We start from the raw sequence: 18,949 nt of genomic DNA, 5'->3' as shown, positions 1-18,949 counted from the left end.
ATAAAACATTATTCCAACCTTTTATCAATACTTCATAGATTATAAATAACAATATGTGCTTTTTATAATCTATTTAGTTGCCATATTTCATATGAATAATTCTAAACCTAATTGGGTTGGTCAAATTGTTTGGTTATGTGTTTCCCAGTTGTATGTTCCTTACATATTTTGATTATATATATATATATATACTTTCATATTGTTTGTCCATTAGTGTCATTTTGGGTGATTAAGAACGGCAATACGATATACTTGCAACACGCGAGTTACGAACTCGTTTTGCCTGGTACTACTACCCTAAAATAAACTCCACCGCAAAGAAGATTAAATAAAATAATATAATCTGCCTTTTGCTAGTGGAATAATTTGACGATATATACTTAATAACGTAAACTTTTGGTATAATAATTCCGTTTTTCCAATGTCTGAATTCGTCGATTAATTACCATTGTAATTTGATATGTAGCTGTATTTAATCGCCTTATGTGTGAAATTATAATAAGATAGGAGTTAACGCTGTTTATCATGACCTTTATAATTAAGTATTTTTCGTATTATATTCACGATCCGCTATCAAAGATTCGATGGTCTTATCCTTAATTTTTCGTGCGATGTTGACTAGCATATTGAAATTATCATAATCTTTATGTGCGTAATCGTCCTGAAGGTTGTAAAGGTTTACATATGGCTTACCTTAATTGGTACTGTTCTTTTAGGAGGAGGTTTATACAATCCCTTAACCACTTCCACCGGTTTTGGTAACGCGCAGCCTTTACATTATCATATGAAATATATATCAGTTACCTGATAATTTACATATTCGTACGCATTCTCCGTTCATCATGTACCTTCTTTTGACGATGGTTGGTTTCCTATTAGAAAATATTAAATTGCAATATGATACCTACTTTACAACCGGGTCAACTAAAGCTACATTGGAGATATGGATTGGCATTTCTTGTGTAAGTAATGTGGGCTGATTTTCTTTGTCCCATTTCGGATTCCAGTATGTTTTCCTCTGTTATAATATCAACTAGTAAATCATCACATACCATATTGCAATTCTCCACAATAACTTGATTTTTTCGATGGAATACTTTGAGGACCACCCCTTGCTTCCTTTCATCCTGGCCGTGTAATACCTCTACTAGATCTCCAGTTTGAATATTTAGACATTCTGCAAGGTTAACACGCCTTGGTTGACGACGTTCTTGTAGTGGTTTCGGTATAGAGTTATACTTTGAAAAATGGAGGAAATAAGTGCGATCTGGTATATGTCTATTTTTCGACATACGCGCAGCCTGAAACTGCGCTTTTAGCAACTTTGCCATTTAAGAATATACAATATTACATCATTATGTTAATAACGAATGAATATATATTATACTGATTAACACGATAATTTAACTTGTCCTTTTACACACCGTGGATCACAACATCATTCCATCAATTTCTTTTATTAGACATTTGATGACTGTGTCTAAACATCTTCTCAATTTTATAGCTTTAGTGACGCGATATTTGATTCTGGGTTCATCCATGTACGTTTCGGTGTAAACCTTTATTTTGAAGATATACTCCGTTAGTCGTGCTTCTTCGAATATATTCATGAAATTTTTTCCATCTACATTTATATCATTATTCCCAGCTAACGCTAACACTTCAGCAGCTGGTATTCCGTTCATTATTTCGTCACCAACGATACTTGATGCAGTAGCCCATAGATGTCCCGTGTCATCCGATATTTTCATTGAAAGTATATAAGTGTGTCTCGGCTGTCGTGTGCACTTGCATCTTGAACATACCCATTGACCTAATTCGTTTACCATTTTCCTTTGGCATTCAATACAAGCAGGCCACGAAAATGTATTTTCCCTAATAACTTCCACCATGCCACGGGCAGTGAATGTGATACCGCTATCACCCAATGCTTTGAATTGATAAGCCTGGTTTGCAGCTTGTGTAAGTGCGCCTATGGATATAATATCTTCAATATTATTGTCAATCGATGATCTTCCCGCATCAAACTGCATTTGTGATCCTTCCTGTAAAACGGATGAAACAATCTTACATATCACCTACTGTTGCCCACCAATTTTTTAGTTTTGCAACTTCCGGAACAGCGGGATTAATTGTAATATGGGTTGTGCCTATGGTGTCCAACTTCTTACCTTGCCACTCATTGACTCTCACACCTGTCGCGGCTTTAGCAAATGATTCATTATACTAACCTTTCATTGCTATGATAGGATGAGTTTCGAGTTCGCTAGTAAGAAATTGTTGGACCTTCTTATTCCAAAGCGTAACCCATACGCTAGATCCACTGCTGTCACATAACAATATTTCTCTCTTATCAGAAGTAGTACCAGTACTCTGTTACATGTGTTTTCCAAAAAGCATTTTCATACCTTGCTTTGATATGATTTTATATCATTGAATCGTGCAACGACACCGATAACGTCAATTATATCACCTGAAGACAAGCGTTCAACTTGCTTAATGGGTACGAAATTGCAACGAATCAGTGGTATCGACTGATCATCTCTATCCAGCAATATCTGTGAATTCTCATCGAGTGACATTTCACAAGCGTGACTGAGACTGTTGAACTTTTTATTTGCTGGTCTCAGCTGGCCACCACTAATGCTATAAACCTGGGTATTTATATAAGGCAAGCTTAGGAAGATACCTGTCCCTCTTCTATAAAATTGTACCACTTGGTGACAGCTTCGCCAAACAACGTTGCACGTATATCACCCTGCAAAGTTTCAAGCAGTTAATATTCATAACCTACACTATTGTCGCATAGATCCACAGAAAACAGTTGTCCTTCTCCCCATTGATTATTGAACTTCTTTATATGTGTTTTGTTTAACACTCTTGCACGAATACTCCACTTTGGAGTGTAAATAGTGAGGTCTGCAATCGATATATATCCTGAATTATTCCCGTCTCCCACTTTCACTACGGGTTTAGAGGTGTTTGTAGCATAAGGGGCGCTTTGCGGCTTCTTTAGCATAAGTTGATCATCTGTATTCCTTATAGGACCGTGATTTGTACTGCTATCATGCGAAAATGAACTGCATAATTAGTATATAGGCATACGTCCAAACTAACGTCGGAGCGTGATGACTCTGTGCATACGATGTAGAAGTGTTAATGGTATTACTTGAAGGCATACTACTTAACGTAGTGTTTCCACTTTGGGCCATGGGTTGCTTTGTAACATGACTTGATGTCTGAAAACCGCCGGCTTGTTCAACCGGCTTAGACACTGGTTCCGCATTCTGTTGCTTTACCGTTAGACTCTACAATTCAGTAATAATGGAATTGGAAGATTAACCTACAGGATGGTATACTAGGTTTGTGCCCAAATAAGATGTTAAATGCCTGTAATCTCCAGGAAGGATCGCAATATTGGTGAGTAAGATAAGATAACGAGACCTATAAAAACATATATAAAGCACAAAAGCAAGCATACCTCGTTGGGATGACATTGTACTTTGTAAAACTAATGATTCTTCCTACCAGTTGGCTATCTCCGTCGGCCGTTGTAGGAATAATTGCGAGGCATGTGTGTTTGTATTTCACCGGTACAGAACCATCCAGCACTTCAATTCTGGGTTAAAATTAATAGCAGTATGTATATATATTGTAGAATATCTATCCTATGAACCTACAGATGCCTATTTTCTCCTACTGGAGACTGCTGTATACACAGCACCTTTACAGAGGAAGGAGATTCATGCTGTTCTTTCGGTACAGCTCCACCAGCCTTCTGTATTGAATCAGTAAGCTGTGTAAAGAAATCTGGAGTTAATATACGAGGAAGTGACATTTTAAAACATTATTTAAATGTAACTTCTATGGTGTCGTTGACTCGCCAAATGTGTTACATATTTATGTTTAGTGTTTATTGGAGCCTACGACACATTTCCACCATCGGTTACTGTCAGTTCCATTAGATTGGTTGTTTACACCTTTTTGTCCTTTGGTGCATGAAGAACTTTCTTTGTCGAATTCTTCCACAAGTTCCCTTTGTTTTGGTGTAAGTTGATCGGGTAACTTGAGTTCCAGATGTACGATCAAATTTCCATTGTTACGGCTGTCAATTTTGGGTGGTCCTTTGTTTATCAACGTTTTAATGAAGAACGGTTGACTGTTAGGCGTGAGAGTCAGTTCGGTATGTCCATCTAAAGTCGGTACTACAACGTTACCACCTAGTAGACACTGCTTGAGCGATATTGGTATGTGAACGTGTATATCATCATCAATCCACTTGAAAATTTGGTGCGGTTGTATATTGATGTTAACAAATAGGTGTCCACTCTTCCCACCCCTTACGCCAACGTGTCCCTGATTTGGCACTCTCATTTGCATACCCTGTCGTACTCCAGCTGGTATGTTTATATTAACCGATTTAGTCTGAGCTCTATCACCGGATCCGCCGCAAGCACGGCATGGATGTGCAATTACCTGTCCTGTACCGCTACAACTTCTACATGGGACTCCTATTATTATAGGCCCTCTTTCCATACGTTGAACTCCAGTTCCATTACAAACTTTGCACACCTCGATATTAGTTCCTGGTTGTCTCCCTAGCCCTTTGCAGTCACCGCATGCCACCCTTGCTGGTATATTAATATTCTATAATAATATATCTACAAAAAATGATACCTACCTTGGAGCAACCCTTCACAGCTTCCATAAATGATATAGTAATTTCAGTCTGAGTTAGTTTTTAAATGGATACACCGCAACCAACCTGTATGTCATCACCACGAGAGGTACCCGTAAATGGGTTGTTATTTCCATGTCCCCCTGCCATTCTCGAGAACATTTCAGCAAAATCGGTGAACATAAATGAAGAGTCACCAAAACCGCTAAAACCAGCTGCAAATGTTATATAGACAAGCAAAACCAATTACCTGTTGGATCATATCCGCCATCACCAGCGTTCATACCAGTTTGATCATAAACCTGTCTTTTCTTTGGGTCAGACAAAAGCTCATATGCGCTATAAATGTTGAAATACAAATTACTTAACCAACCTCGATATTTCAGCCATCTTCTGTTTTGCATCTGGTGACGGATTTAAGTCTGGGTGATATTTCTTTGCCAATTCCCTGAATTTTCTTTTAATCTCATCATTAGTAGCATTTCTGCTAACTCCAAGTACCGAATACGGATCCTTATTCTTTCTAGTTCTGGAGGTATGTAGTTGCCTAATATGGCAACGATTGGAATCATTCTTTATACAACCACTATGCCTTGAAATATTACGATGTTCTTTAGGATAATAACCTGTGCAAAAATTCCGATTACTGGGTGTATTGTTGCATGGCGATACTGTAATAAGCAGGGTACGGTAACAGAGCCGTTTTTGCGATGATATATAACATGATAAAAACATCCTAGCAGGATATGTTAACACCATTTTTATAGGTGTGTTATTCTACATTTTTTGTGGAGAATAGGAGTGGTTATGAAGCGCTGTGTTTTCGGTGTAGCGAGAGCACTATAGACAAATCACATCACTACATTCCTATTCCCGCGACCTTCTTCTATTCAAATTGGTATAATATACATGTACAATCCCTTTTACGGTACCTTAATGGCGAAAATCATTTACACATGCAAATATATTATATTCCTTTGAACTATATGTGTGCTTATATATACATTTTGATTTGGTTGAACCTTCTATTTCACATAGCTCACATAAATATTAAAGCATATAAATGTATATATCATTTTAATTTCCTACTAGGGTATAGCATATTTGGGGGATATGGCGTGTATGTGATGTTGAAGTCTTCTCTCCTCGTATAATAAGTTAATAAATATACCAAAAATAAACTTAAAATTGTCACAATTACTATAATGGCTATGATCAATATGGTTTTAACTCTGCTTTTGCCTGTTGCTTTAACGATGTTGTCCTTTTTCTTTGTACTAGTGGTTGGTTTAACATCCCTTCTTTTTGCACTAGAGGTTGGTTTAACATCCTTTTTGGAGTCTTGTTTTCTTGATTTGCTTTTTGGTATACTAGATTTAGGTTGTGATTTAGCTTTCAATGCCTGATAGTTTCGTTTTCTATTAGCATCTTTCTTCGAGCGATTTGAATTTGGTCTCTTGGGTGCCATGTTGTTACGTTTTCCAACAATAGGTTAGATACTGATCTTTGCGATTTGTAAATAAAGTTTCAAATAATCAAACCGACGGTGAACAATTACAACTGCACATTTATATTACAATGTTCACATTGTTTGACAAAATCCAGATGTTATGCATCTTGCCGACAATTGTATTCATGTAAAAGATCACTGTTCTATATAGATATAGCATGGTAGCTCAATATTATTGCAATGAGTTGCTTCAAAACAGAATGAAAGTTATACAATGGATAAATTAAAAGCGCCACGTGAGGACTTTTACAGTATCTTTATACCATATATTACAGTCAACATCTGGAAGTCCTGAATACAATCCATTATAGTAGACCATAGAAAATAACTGTAGACATGAATTCACATAAATCTGGTTTAGATAATGAACATCAACATTCATTAAATAGAGCACAGATTAAATAAATATTACGCTACATAAAGTACAAGGTAACAGCACAACATTGATATCAAACAATACAATTATTGAATTATAATAGCTGAAGTCATTGGTGTACATAAGATTAAGGTGCTATCAATGATACTACATTGGAAGCATTAACTGTTGTAGAAGTCCTAAACAAAATATGACTCACGTGACATTGTAACTATGTAGATTTATTTCCTGTTGAACACATTTTCGATATAACGCCTTTCCCTATAGACTGTTCCTTGTTATCAAACAGCCCGTTGTATTATACTTTAAAAAATAATTTGCGATTAGATTGATATTCCCGATGGTGACCCAGTAAGGCGATCCCTTACTTCCCTTTCAGCCTCACGTATTTGCTGCTCATGATAATCCGGCCTTGTAACATCTGGCTTCGGCAATTTGTTAAAGAAATCATCTACACTACCCGTAAGGTTACCAAGTCCTGGAATATCAATTGGACCATTGGGACCTTGTAGCCTACCGTTCACCACACTTACGGAACCATTAACCAGCTGTTCGATTTGCTCACGGGTCAACGTGGTTTTATGATTGCCCCCTTCGATTTTATCATCTCTTATTACCCACTCATGAACAGTTCTGGAATTTCCACCGCAACACAAGACAACCGTGATTATAATAATACCGATTGTTAGAACGGATAGTAGAATATACAAAAAGATCCTCTCTAGTCTCCATCTAGGATGAAGAGGTTGTTCGCCGTTGTTATCAATTCTATGTCTTTCATCCTCACGCCTCTGCATTTCACTTCTAGCATCAATTACAATAGGTTGGTGAGATTGAACATTTGCCATGTTTAATGAATTTTGGTAGAAAATGATATAATAGACAAAATGCAGTCGAAAATTAAATGTTATAATTAAAAGGATATTCCAGTTTAATCTAACATAGAACTCCTAGATGTTTATAGAATTAGTATACTTATAAAACAATAGCGATAGATTAAATCAATAATCTATGATCTATAATTACACACCTACTTAGTACTCAGATGGCAACACACAGCAAGACAACAATATAGGATCCAAAATAGCAAAACGGTAGGATATAGAGTGGATCACATCAAGTTACAATAGATTCCGAATATAGATTTAAACGAGAACATTTGCGTACGAGTGTGAGCTGATGCTGGCACCCATATGCGCCATACCCTGGCAAAATATATAGATCGTTCTTATCAACCTATGGTATTGAATTATGCTATTAGTTATCAAAACAATACTACCTCAATTCGAGTGTTGAATCGCATGGTAAAAACATATCTAACATAAATGTAGACATATCGCAATCACTTCATCACACATTATTGTTTTAGATCAATTGTAATTATGTTTTAACAATGTTATAATCTGTTATTTAATGCCCTGATGTCGTGATTTTAAATTTCCACGCCGCGTTGCACATTTTTACCGCTGCTTCTAACCCCAAGTGATTACATTATAGCTTCTTGTTATATCACTAATTAATCATCATGGCGGCAATTTCTTGGCGTTCTAAAAGTATGTTTTTAAAATATATTATTTATAATCTGTTTTTACAAAATGTGCAGCGCTGTTGTCGTTCATATCCCTGTTTATGGTATTCGTCTTCGCTGCAGACTTCCCATGGAACCGTTTTTGGTGAGTTACAATTGGTTGATTATTATATCGATAGGATCTTGCTGGTCGTCATGCTGTCGACTATGTTAATGGCGGATGTACTGTTTATAACTCCGAACACGTTCTCGCTAGATCCGTTCTACAGGTGATTATATTAATGGTATATCTAATTATTGCTTAGTAACTGGGAGATGAGAATGAACAGTCGATCTCATTAAGTTGATTGTGCAAGTTTCCACTGGAGAGTCGAATCCATTACTTTCATATAAGTACTATTGGCCATTGCTTTACAATATCAAGGTTTCATACCAGGCACGAAGTTGAAACAACGCATGCAAATGGCCACAACGATCGCAAGATTGAATCGATGATTGTTTCGTTCGCCTTTGCGAACCATTATACAGTGATGCTGCTATATTTCTACAAACACAGTTTAAATGATGACTGATTATTATGTTTCTACATATTATACGGGTGGTTCTTTTAATCATGTTGCATATGCAATTTGGTTGCATGGTACAAAAAGCTTGTACGATTTGTATTGCGCCTTGAGCGTTCCATGATCCAATTTCGTGCGTTTCAGCTTATCTGCCTGTTTAATTTGTTTCTTTAGTGCAGTGGGTAAGAACTGGAACCCAGTTGGTCCCTTAGCCATTCCATATGAACTTCTAACAATCAGGTGCTGCTTGTAGACGTATGATATATCCCTATGGATGGCCTCCCTGCCATTTGGTAATGTGAGATTACCGCTAGGGCTAATCCGTGCACGATATAAACCGAGTGACGACAGTGTTTGTATAGCATCATGTTGCTCTGTTTCGGGGGTAATGACATCTTCCCAGTCATCCTCATCGTCTGTGTACTCACTGTCATCACGATCAACTGTGGACTCCGTTCCATCATGTTTATAATAATCCACCCCTTTAATCATAAGTTCTGCATATGATCTCGTGAAATCGTAAAACTGTGCCACCTCATCAAGATCATCATCGTTTAGCTTGCGGTGCTGCTTCTGTTCCATATGGTGATTTACTGCGTATATGCTACCAAATGGTTTATGGCAGTATATACAAGTGTATTGGTTGTGTATTTTATCGTATAAGTATCCCAACAAACCATCAGGTGAGACCAGGTACTCACGCTCTGGTATAAAAAACGAGTAGTTTTTGCCCATGGCCTTGATATTATCCTCCATGGTTTGCGATCTTTCACCACTAAATATGCACATAACTGGGTCATACGGTACCGATGTTGCACCGGTTGGTTCAGTTTGCGATGTAGGTTTATGCGAGACACCTATGGTCTTTGTGCCATCGATAGATTCCGATTTATTACTTTTAGCACTTGATTTACGTGAAAGTTTGTTGCGATTCTTTGTTTCAATTTCAGTGTTCTTTTGGGCCATAATTTGAGCAAGGCCTTCCTTTAGTTTCACGAACTCATCTTCACTAATCGTTGATATGCCACTTCCTTTACGTTTAACATTATACAAATGCCATTCTGATTTAAAATGTTGTTTTTGTTCCGTTATATCGTCAAATACTGCGCTGCAAGTTATACATTTATTGCTTTCTATACTTTGGGTGGGCTGTATTTTCCTGCTACTCTTGAAAAAGCAGAGTCCCGGTGACTCCTTAGATGCCAGTGACATTGTGTGTAAGTTTCATGGATAAATGATACTGTTTACGATATATCGACGGTATTTGGGCCTACCCTGGGGATGGTGCGCGTCAGGTTATGATGATGCAGCTCATCAGTTAATATATGTTTTACACATTGCTCACACTGGCGCTGTGTTTGCTGAGCAATCTGCGCTGTAGGGGCTATCGCATAGCTTTGTGCTCTGGGAGGGATTTACCCGCCGGTTTCTGTCGGCGTGTATATTCTTCTATAGGTACTGGTAGCAACAATGGCACCGAATCGATAATATCTTTAAATACAAATACTGAGCTAAAACCAGCTCAATTTAGCGGTAGAATTGTGCTAATTGATAGCGAAAATGCTGAGCATTACCAGGATTCTGCGGCAGCATTGTTGAGCACAAGTAGGTATAGTGTTGGAATATAATTAACTTATAGAATGCGTGGGTTTTGATTTGGAGTATGTACCTGACTACTACGCATCTATACATCGGCAGAGTTTTGATAGAACACGTCCGGCTGTTATACAGATTGCCAGTAATGACATCTGCTTGGTCTACCTTATGTACAAGATCGGTCATTTGCCATCATCAGTATCGCATATTCTATCAGACCCCGACATTCTTAAGGTTAGTAGTCTTGAAACTCCAGTATTACATTCTCTAATACTAGTGTGTACGTGTTCATGACTACACAGATATCACATGGAGCACCGTCTGATATGCGATTAATGTATCGACACTTTGGCGTACGCAGTCGTAGCTTCGTTGACCTTCAGAGTGTCTGCGAGGAGCTTCAGCTACGGCCGTGCAGTTTGAAAAGTGTCGTACAACGTGTTCTTGGACTACGTCTAAGCAAGAAGCAGCAATGCTCCAATTGGGAGGCTGCTGAGTTAAGTCAACAGCAGATTAAGTACGCTGCGACAGATGCGTGGGTTACATTAGCTGCGTTTTTGAAATTGAAGCCGAAATCATTGCGAAAACTCGTGGTTAACGAGTTGGGTGATGTCCAGGTTGATTCTGGAACTTGAACAACCTAATCATTTTACGTTCATGATCTCTTGATAGCTTATTGAATGCGATTCTGGAAGGTATACAGCTGTGTTCAATCCACTTACTCTCTATATTTATGCGATCTGATGAGCCCCTTATTCACCCTTTGTTTTATACGTCTGATCCCCGGTGATATACCAGATGACCCATGTATAATCGGATGGTGTAGTAGTTCCATAGTTTCTACCACAAAACCTTTTTTGGTTAATGATATACCACTATAATTTGTAATTCCGCAGTCAGCCAAATACTGTTCTACGTCATGCCTGGTCTTGAATCTTTGGAACCCAGGGTCTAATAACAGGTAGTGCTTCTTATTGTGGATACTTTTACGATATGCAAAGTAAAGCATGGCTCCCAATGTGCTGTAGAGTATAATAGAAATAGTTCAAACCTACCGATAGTCATTATTGAAAGGTATATCAACCGGGAGCTTTGGCATACTATCGACAGCATTGGCAAAGTTGCTTAAAAAGGCATCTGCCAAAACAGTTCTTGAGGGCATTTCCCATTTTTGCAGTACATTCTTCATTGCATTTTGCAAATGTGCAAGTAACACCTTTTCATGGCTATAGTAGAAAAATATATTGCAGCATTGATGTCCATGCCGCTTGTGCAATACGTCAACACTCCTAGGGAGATCATAGTGAACGACGACATCAGGTGACGGCATTTTACCACGATCGGTATCCGTCATTAGTATAGCAAATTGCGGTTTCCTGGTATGAGATATTGTATCCACAATCCAAGTTACCTGAACCTGCGGAGCATAAGTGCCTGTTCGGCCCTTCTATCAGGAAACCTCTGCAAGCTGAAATCGTGATGATACGCATCCAATATACCAACCTCCCAGTACTGTTCAGGCACTGCCTGATATTACTACTTGACGCATAGACACATATTCTAGCACCTGGTCTGTCCCTAAGTAGCATGGACACAGTTTGCACCAAATCTTCAGGTTTATCACGGCTCTTGGTAACATGATGTGAGTAGTTTTCCACATCTACAGATGCGGTAAACCGTTTTATACAACTTCGTACCTCGTTTTGATTTTATTACTCCCGTTTGCTTATCACTCAGATTCGGTATAGATTTTGGAATGGTTTTAGGATGAAAAAACCCATGATTAGCACGGTATTTAGGGTTATAAAGCTTATTTCTGCTGGATACCGATGCAAAAAACCTACACATTGACTGTTTTTAAAAAGGTGTAAAGCTACGTGATTCTGGTGTCTAGGTATAGCTCAACTATATGTGTGGCGACATTTTCCAGGTCATTATAAGATGTCCGCACATTTGATGCAAGCGGGCTTTGGTCTCGCTAATTACTTACATACGGCACTGTCACCAGCCCCTTTACGTAGCGATGATGTGCCTACCGGCTTTGACCAGCCGTCAGATCGGCAATGTCGTCCTCCTGCTATGATTCATTCACTTATTGATTCAGGTCGTTTTTACTTTAGATTGACTCATCAGAATGCGTTGAATAATCTTATTTGTGTGTTTATGCCGGTTGGCAAAGTACGTCACCTAGTTCCTGACCTGTATATACCAGTGGTATCGGTCTACACATTTCTGCTACTGAGGTCTATATACGTGAGCACTTTGAGGAAAGGGCCGTATCACCTCCATGAAGCATTGACACGTACATTCACAAGGATGGGATTAATATTTGCTGCGGAGTTCATATTATTCTCTGGACTACTCTACGCAACTCAACCGTCATTGGCACCTCTGGATGGTATATCTCAGCAGTCGCAACCTGGCACAAATAATTCCCAGGTAAACACTTTGGGTCAGCCAAACAACGCTTTTGGTGGCTACATGGACGGCACAATAGGGAATTCTACTGGTACATATTCAAATAACCCTTTCGACCATAGTGGGAACAAGCAATCGCAACATGGTGTGGCATCGTATAATTCGCCGCCATTTGGACAAATGGCACCATCTAATGGCAATATGAATGAGTTCCGTGGCGCTACCAAGTATTTCGGTGAGGATATGACACTACCTCTATCTGGCAGGTCCGCAATTCGCATCGCACAGAAGCTTTTCATCATCGGCTACAAGTATATACTGCTAAATTGCTACATTTTATTGGCGTTTATTGCACCCATACGTGCTGCGATGTTACCGATGGCAGTGTATGTCTGTCTCTGTTCTCTATTATTCTCCCTGAGGATGATAGTATCGCTACACCCCAAGGAAGGAAATAAGCAAAATCCGCTTATTTTCGTGTTTCCATTTCTACAACCGCTTTTCTGCTACTTCCTTATACCGGCATAAGACATGCTTGGTAATCGACGCAAGATTCAAGTAGAATTTGCGTGAGATAACAGTATGAGTGCATCACCTCTGACGAAAACAACACCGCTGTCCTTTGAGGTGATCTATGTATAACATTAGCATAACATCTAATATCTTACCGTAGTTACTTCTTGATTCGTTGTAGGATCCAGTTCAACTGAAGTAAATGTCTCTATAGCATCCGATAGTAGCATATTACAATGCTCGTCATAAGCCTGTAATGTATATTTGGCCCATGAAAATGTAATTTACATGAAGCTGGCCGACAATTTCACGACCACCCTTGCATTTTAGATACACCCGTTCGTCAAGATTGACGCGGATAACATCCATAGGCTCCTTACTCATCTTGAGTAATAATATATTATAAAAATCCTCTTTAAAATTTCCTATAGATTACATGGTGCTGTCGGACGCGTGCGTTGACCGTAGTGTCACGGTGGTAGGTGCGACTACGGGTGTAAGGCTTACTTGGAATTAACACGTAATTAACCCACGATCCTTAATACGTCATTAACCCACCAAGATCTCATTAAGAAACCAAAGGGCGGCCTTTGTGCTTTCTTATTGGGACATTTATATAGATCCTTTGCTGCACACGCAGCATATTGTTATGTAGTAAGGCTGTACGTTGCCAGAGTAGCACGTACACAACATTTCATTATTGACCCTTGTCTAGTACGTGTTTGAAAATGTCGGCAGAATTGTTTGGCGTGGTCGATGTGGCCATGTTTGACTCGGAGGCTAATAAACCTCTGAATATGTTGCAGTATTCACGTGTTATCTGCCAGAACCCTAAGAAAGGTATGTTTGTTTTTGTTGTTTAACCACTTTAACATAGATGAGAGTGATGTTTACTGTGCTCTTAACAACAAGGGTGAGTGCGTTGACATCCCTCCTTTTCCTGAGAGGTTCCAAACTAGGTAGGTCAGGGTTGCTTACTGTCAATCTCTCCAGCTTTGATATGCTCCGTCACATGGCTGAGCAAAACCCTAACAGGGATCATCTTGGTGTTCGTGAGAAACATGTTAATTCCAAAGGTGAGATAACTTTGGGTGAATACAAGTGGTATACTATCTCATACGTAAGTGCGTATTATGTTTGTTAATTTGTTATCAGACTGCAACTACTGCTGTCATTTTGGGTAGTGCTTTTGTAAGTGAACCCGGTTTATTTTCCGAGACTGTTCTTGATGATGCCATTTTGAAGAAGGCCAAGTTCTTGGGTATCTGGGCCACCAACTGTCCTTTGTGGCTTATTTCCGACTATGCTGCTATCGCTTTTGGCTTTGTAACAGTTCCTTTATACGAGACTATGGGAGATGAGGCGATATTGACGATTTTTAAGGAGACGAAGATGAAAACGCTATGTATTGATGCTGCCAAATTGCCTACATTGTTGAAGTTGAAGGATAGGCTTCCGGAGGTCAAGAATTTAATTTTGTTTGACAAGTTGTCTGACAAGGATAAGAAGGCCGTTGAGGAAGCTGGTTGGAATACCTATGACATTGAGGAGTTGATGGACAAGTACCGTGACAACATTGTGGAGGTACCACAGGGTGACCGCAATGCCATTGCCACTGTTATTTACACCTCTGGTACAAGTGGTATGCCCAAGGGTGCTATCCATACCAATTTGTCGTTAATGGAAACTTCACACCGCATTTACTTTACTGCCAATCGTCTTCGCTTCTCTACTAATTTTACGTTATTAAGTTTCCTCCCACTTTCCCATGTTTATGAGCGTTTCGTGGAGCATTTTGCTGCGTCTAACATGAGCCGTATCGGATACTACGGGGGTAACATCAAGAACATCTTGGATGATATCCAAGCTTTGAAGCCTGATATACTAGTCGGTGTACCTCGTGTGTTCACTAAGGTCCTCGACCGTATTAGGACCAATATTGAGAAGAAGCCAATGCCACTGAGGAAGCTGATCAACTTCGTTGTTGAGAAGAAACGCAAGATGCTTTTTGAAAGCGACGTCTTCCCTACCCATTGGTTTTATGACAGGATTTTAGGCAAGATCAGGAAGGCCTTTGGTGGTAACATCAAGTCCATGGTTTTGGGTTCTGCAGCTATGACTGCGAGTGACATTGAGTATTTACAAACATACCTCATTTCACCTGTGTGTGAAGGTTGGGGAACCACTGAAGTGGGTATCGGTTTTCTCCAGGACCACCGTGACAAGGTCAAGGGTACCATTGGTGGTCCTCTAGGTGACATCATCTTTAAACTTAAATCAATTCCCGAAATGGAGTATGATGCACGTGGCAACCCACCCCGTGGTGAGCTTCTGGTCAAGGGTACTGGCATCATGTTGGGATATTTGCAACGCCCAGAGGAAACTGCTGAGGTCCTTGACTCGGAGGGCTGGTACCACACTGGTGACGTCGTTGAACTGTTGCCAAGTATGGGTGTCAAGATTCTAGATCGTGCTCGCAACTTATTCAAATTAAGTCAGGGTGAATACATTGCTCCCGAGAAGCTAGAGAACCTCTACGCGGGATCGCCCTTTGTTGAACAAATTTACATCTACGGTGACGCTAAGCGTGACCATATCGTCGCCATCGTAAACATCAATGCAGAATACGTAATGGAGTGGGCCGCTTCTCACAACCTGGGTGGCAAATCAGTGAAGGATTTGCTGACTAACCAGCAGCTGATTGATGAGATTCAAGCCTCTTTCAACAATATCACTGAGCAGAACAAGCTTAATGGGCTTGAGCGTCTGCAGAAGTTCATCCTCAGCGATGAGCTTTTCAGCGTTGACAATGGGATGTTAACTCCCACCTTCAAGACTGTCCGCAAGAAGGTGCGCAGTCGTTACGAGAAGGAGATCAACGCAATGTACGGCCACTGAGTCAATCAAACTAACGCATCTATAATGGTAATTACAATTCATGTTTTAACATTGCCACTGGTTTCTTAGAGTACAACACAGTTACCAAATGCTCTAGCTGCTCTGTGATCTCCTTTTCTGGGTGCAGATTAGATAGCATTCGTGTAACTAAAGGTTTACATTCAGCTCTTAACTCTATAGGAGTTATTCCCTGGTCAGTGTCACCCCCAGCTTCGGCGTACGCCACTAGATACAGCAACGTTGCCATCCTGTTGTCACCGACAGCTGTGTGGATATCCCGCCAAAAGGACATGTCAGCGTTAGTAGAAGCTAGATGTACAAACTGTTCCATGCTCAACGTTGACATGGAAGCCTCAATGGCATTGGTCTCCCTCAGAAACATGGTATTGGTATATACCATCTCGTTACGGCATACGGAATGCTCAATCAGCTTTATGAAGTGCTCCAAACTGCCTTTACTCTCCAGGATAGAAATGGCTATAGAAAATATATTTGGCGATCTTAGGCTGCGGCGCACTTCTGTGGTAACGCGGTTAATCAGTACCTCAATTCGCGCTACTTTCGTGTCATCCAGGAACACAGTTGTCAGGTCACTACTGTGCATAGTAACTGAATCTACCTGACGCAGTTGGAGATCGGTATCCATTATAACTGTGAACCTAGTGCCTATGACGTCAACCAATTCCACTTGTACGATATCACCGCCACGCATATACAACGGCGATGTGTGATATGCAACCAACGGGTGACTACCACATCGATGCATTTGGCATCCGCCGTTATCCAGGTTGACGAATACAACCGAGTTGTGCACCAACATGATCAATAATGAAATATCTCCATTTACGCAAGGAAAAACACGTACACGCAACATTTCAGCTGGACGTTCAACACGTAATATATCGCGCCACGGGCCTATGCTACCACGTACTGTCCCCTTCATGTCAAACGATAACTCCAGTTGAGCCACTTTTATATGACCATCCGCTGTAGCAACGAATATGTCATATAATAACTGGGACTCAGTGCTACGTAATAGCCTACTGGATATTGAATTTACGTTACCAGAGTCAATATAAGCTACTATATGGTCACTGATCCGAGGATTAACGGTTTTAACAGTAGAAATTGGATAAAGATCCTTCATGCAGTCAATATCAAACTTCCACAAGCTTTCTGGTAGTTGATTAATGGGATAGTATTTAGAAGCTATTTGTATGAATTTAGAAGGTGGTCCTTCCAAGGAACGGTCATTGGACTTCCCACCAGCATTGGTACACTCATCTCCATTGTTTATAGCTAAAGGATCCGTGTCTACGGAACCCCCGTCCTCATTAGAAGTAAGCCATATAGCTAAAACACGCTGTCCCGATGCTATAAGACCTAAGAAGCCTCCGAAATTCAGTATCTCTGGTGACTGGTCAAAGTGGCATATGCTAAGACCGGGGTGCCTCATATCTTCCCCTGGCCCAGAAGGTATCACGCCAGCATTGGTATGTATATCCCCGGGAACATCGTGATCATTGTCAAACGAAATGCCCGACATAACAGCAGCAGTAAGGTCGCATATTTTCTACGGGTGTTCGCGACTAAATCATATTCAACATACCTCAATGTCATATACACCATCTCCACGTGACTTCTTTGGCATCCACAGTTCAATTTGATTTTTAAGATCAACTGTACATAGAGCTGAACCAAGTCCATGCTCCGTTTGGATTACTGGAGGAGTCCATGATGCAGAGACGAACCTAGGCATGGTTAAATCAGTGTTAATCTAGCTACCTTGTTGACGGATTCGTTAAAGACCAATTGATTATCCTGGCCTAAAAAGGTTAATTACCACTGATGTAACTTACCTGCTCGTCAGCTATTGCCTCAGGGGTATCTACGTCAAGATCTAGAGTTGATCGATATTCACCCATTTGACGTTCCACAACAGGCTGTGAACTACCACTGCGCCATCCTGCTACAATTTCCACGTAATACCTCCTAGTTTCTAGAATATACGCGTAGTTGAACAGAAGCAGCGCTACTTTATTGTCCTCTGAATGTAATCCGATACAACGCCTTGCAAGTGAGTAGTGGCCCACGGGGATCCGCCCTTCGTCAATCCTGCAGATTAATGCCATTCTCAAAAAGTCAAAGCAATATTATACATGGAATGATATGATCACGCCATTGAAAAAAGTACAAAACTAAAGTATATGACTTAAGAACAGCGGCCATATGGCCGCTGAATAGAACCAACTACGACCCTATTGATGTGTATGTCATATTCAACAGAGTTGATACTCAACTCATGAGGAAGTTAGCAATTAGTTTTATATCGGGCCGTATGTGGTTAGCCTAGCTGAACATCCAGAGTGTAGTTAGTACCACTTATTACCCTGGTGACCAATATAACTTAGTCACTGGTAGTACATCAAATCTAGGTGTATATATACCATATATACTGCGATGCAGTTGATACATGATCTCATGGTAATGTTGCACTAATCATTGCATTGTGATTCCTCTACACATCATAAACAATCCGTAATGTGTATCAAATATTAGTGAACCAAATGTAAATTGTATATTTTGGGATGAAATATACCATCATGTGTCACAGTTATGTCCCTTGATACCGTTGTTAAATGACTGCCTTTCTCTAACGTACAATCGTTTCTTATAAAGACTATATTATCAAATGTGTATATTTATGTTTAGTAGAAACGTGAACTTGAATTACCAACATTAACATATTTCGATCACATTTGTGCTGTCCATTGGTAAGTACCAACCCATGCTGATTACTAAACGCATAATATCAACTGGTAATTTGCTATTAGAATAGACTATTAGATATCGGTATCCTTGTATACAC

The 18,949-nt window shown here is 39.8% G+C and overlaps 12 protein-coding genes across 12 annotated transcripts; 4 read left to right on the top strand and 8 right to left on the bottom strand.

Annotated features, from left to right (window-relative positions):
• Nucleotides 1–535: 535 nt before the first annotated feature.
• BBOV_III010490 (putative ribosomal protein L24) lies at nucleotides 536–1,349 on the bottom strand. Its single transcript, XM_001612121.2, has 5 exons — nucleotides 1,053–1,349; nucleotides 909–1,018; nucleotides 805–872; nucleotides 694–770; nucleotides 536–661 (listed from the first exon to the last, which is right to left on the bottom strand). Exons 1-5 carry the CDS (start codon nucleotides 1,329–1,331, stop codon nucleotides 539–541), a joined length of 657 nt encoding a protein of 218 aa, XP_001612171.1. The 5' UTR covers nucleotides 1,332–1,349; the 3' UTR covers nucleotides 536–538.
• A 46-nt stretch (nucleotides 1,350–1,395) lies between these two features.
• On the bottom strand, nucleotides 1,396–3,868 carry BBOV_III010480 (replication factor-a protein 1 (rpa1) family protein). The gene is made up of 10 exons (XM_001612120.2): nucleotides 3,681–3,868; nucleotides 3,482–3,619; nucleotides 3,348–3,444; nucleotides 3,118–3,308; nucleotides 2,795–3,080; nucleotides 2,690–2,758; nucleotides 2,409–2,654; nucleotides 2,232–2,373; nucleotides 2,083–2,195; nucleotides 1,396–2,045 (listed from the first exon to the last, which is right to left on the bottom strand). The coding sequence occupies exons 1-10, from the start codon at nucleotides 3,836–3,838 to the stop codon at nucleotides 1,431–1,433; spliced, it is 2,055 nt and encodes a 684-aa protein (XP_001612170.1). The 5' UTR covers nucleotides 3,839–3,868; the 3' UTR covers nucleotides 1,396–1,430.
• On the bottom strand, nucleotides 3,867–5,481 carry BBOV_III010470 (DnaJ C terminal domain family protein). Its single transcript, XM_051767781.1, has 5 exons — nucleotides 5,052–5,481; nucleotides 4,929–5,017; nucleotides 4,766–4,893; nucleotides 4,682–4,729; nucleotides 3,867–4,647 (listed from the first exon to the last, which is right to left on the bottom strand). Exons 1-5 carry the CDS (start codon nucleotides 5,435–5,437, stop codon nucleotides 3,907–3,909), a joined length of 1,392 nt encoding a protein of 463 aa, XP_051623546.1. The 5' UTR covers nucleotides 5,438–5,481; the 3' UTR covers nucleotides 3,867–3,906.
• Nucleotides 5,482–6,676: 1,195 nt separating this feature from the next.
• Nucleotides 6,677–7,711, bottom strand: BBOV_III010460 (putative integral membrane protein). Its single transcript, XM_001612118.2, has one exon. It carries the CDS (start codon nucleotides 7,410–7,412, stop codon nucleotides 6,888–6,890), a length of 525 nt encoding a protein of 174 aa, XP_001612168.1. The 5' UTR covers nucleotides 7,413–7,711; the 3' UTR covers nucleotides 6,677–6,887.
• A 328-nt stretch (nucleotides 7,712–8,039) lies between these two features.
• Nucleotides 8,040–8,604, top strand: BBOV_III010455 (putative integral membrane protein). Its single transcript, XM_051767494.1, has 4 exons — nucleotides 8,040–8,117; nucleotides 8,168–8,237; nucleotides 8,272–8,361; nucleotides 8,398–8,604. Exons 1-4 carry the CDS (start codon nucleotides 8,090–8,092, stop codon nucleotides 8,432–8,434), a joined length of 225 nt encoding a protein of 74 aa, XP_051623689.1. The 5' UTR covers nucleotides 8,040–8,089; the 3' UTR covers nucleotides 8,435–8,604.
• A 13-nt stretch (nucleotides 8,605–8,617) lies between these two features.
• On the bottom strand, nucleotides 8,618–9,877 carry BBOV_III010450 (C2H2 type zinc-finger (2 copies) family protein). Its single transcript, XM_001612117.2, has one exon. The coding sequence runs from the start codon at nucleotides 9,865–9,867 to the stop codon at nucleotides 8,704–8,706; it is 1,164 nt and encodes a 387-aa protein (XP_001612167.1). The 5' UTR covers nucleotides 9,868–9,877; the 3' UTR covers nucleotides 8,618–8,703.
• A 91-nt stretch (nucleotides 9,878–9,968) lies between these two features.
• On the top strand, nucleotides 9,969–10,912 carry BBOV_III010440 (3'-5' exonuclease domain containing protein). Its single transcript, XM_051767780.1, has 3 exons — nucleotides 9,969–10,260; nucleotides 10,295–10,485; nucleotides 10,554–10,912. The coding sequence occupies exons 1-3, from the start codon at nucleotides 9,981–9,983 to the stop codon at nucleotides 10,884–10,886; spliced, it is 804 nt and encodes a 267-aa protein (XP_051623545.1). The 5' UTR covers nucleotides 9,969–9,980; the 3' UTR covers nucleotides 10,887–10,912.
• On the bottom strand, nucleotides 10,797–12,129 carry BBOV_III010430 (uncharacterized protein). Its single transcript, XM_001612115.2, has 6 exons — nucleotides 11,949–12,129; nucleotides 11,755–11,911; nucleotides 11,663–11,719; nucleotides 11,307–11,627; nucleotides 10,974–11,273; nucleotides 10,797–10,939 (listed from the first exon to the last, which is right to left on the bottom strand). The coding sequence occupies exons 1-6, from the start codon at nucleotides 12,097–12,099 to the stop codon at nucleotides 10,846–10,848; spliced, it is 1,080 nt and encodes a 359-aa protein (XP_001612165.2). The 5' UTR covers nucleotides 12,100–12,129; the 3' UTR covers nucleotides 10,797–10,845.
• Nucleotides 12,130–12,182: 53 nt separating this feature from the next.
• Nucleotides 12,183–13,292, top strand: BBOV_III010420 (putative integral membrane protein). The gene has a single exon (XM_001612114.2). It carries the CDS (start codon nucleotides 12,193–12,195, stop codon nucleotides 13,195–13,197), a length of 1,005 nt encoding a protein of 334 aa, XP_001612164.1. The 5' UTR covers nucleotides 12,183–12,192; the 3' UTR covers nucleotides 13,198–13,292.
• BBOV_III010410 (putative U6 snRNA-associated Sm-like protein LSm3) lies at nucleotides 12,987–13,731 on the bottom strand. The gene is made up of 3 exons (XM_001612112.2): nucleotides 13,471–13,731; nucleotides 13,338–13,433; nucleotides 12,987–13,301 (listed from the first exon to the last, which is right to left on the bottom strand). The coding sequence occupies exons 1-3, from the start codon at nucleotides 13,564–13,566 to the stop codon at nucleotides 13,224–13,226; spliced, it is 270 nt and encodes an 89-aa protein (XP_001612162.1). The 5' UTR covers nucleotides 13,567–13,731; the 3' UTR covers nucleotides 12,987–13,223.
• On the top strand, nucleotides 13,688–16,126 carry BBOV_III010400 (putative long-chain acyl-CoA synthetase). Its single transcript, XM_001612113.1, has 4 exons — nucleotides 13,688–14,022; nucleotides 14,060–14,141; nucleotides 14,176–14,302; nucleotides 14,338–16,126. The coding sequence occupies exons 1-4, from the start codon at nucleotides 13,911–13,913 to the stop codon at nucleotides 16,078–16,080; spliced, it is 2,064 nt and encodes a 687-aa protein (XP_001612163.1). The 5' UTR covers nucleotides 13,688–13,910; the 3' UTR covers nucleotides 16,081–16,126.
• Nucleotides 16,077–18,272, bottom strand: BBOV_III010390 (uncharacterized protein). Its single transcript, XM_051767425.1, has 4 exons — nucleotides 17,940–18,272; nucleotides 17,866–17,906; nucleotides 17,690–17,831; nucleotides 16,077–17,653 (listed from the first exon to the last, which is right to left on the bottom strand). Exons 1-4 carry the CDS (start codon nucleotides 18,210–18,212, stop codon nucleotides 16,112–16,114), a joined length of 1,998 nt encoding a protein of 665 aa, XP_051623544.1. The 5' UTR covers nucleotides 18,213–18,272; the 3' UTR covers nucleotides 16,077–16,111.
• Between the last annotated feature and the right edge of the window lie 677 nt (nucleotides 18,273–18,949).

Source organism: Babesia bovis, chromosome 3 (assembly GCF_000165395.2).
Source record: "Babesia bovis T2Bo chromosome 3, whole genome shotgun sequence".
Taxonomy (NCBI): Eukaryota; Apicomplexa; class Aconoidasida; order Piroplasmida; family Babesiidae; genus Babesia; species Babesia bovis.
Note: the sequence above shows the minus strand (reverse complement) of the source record. Positions and strands in the feature narration are given on the sequence as shown.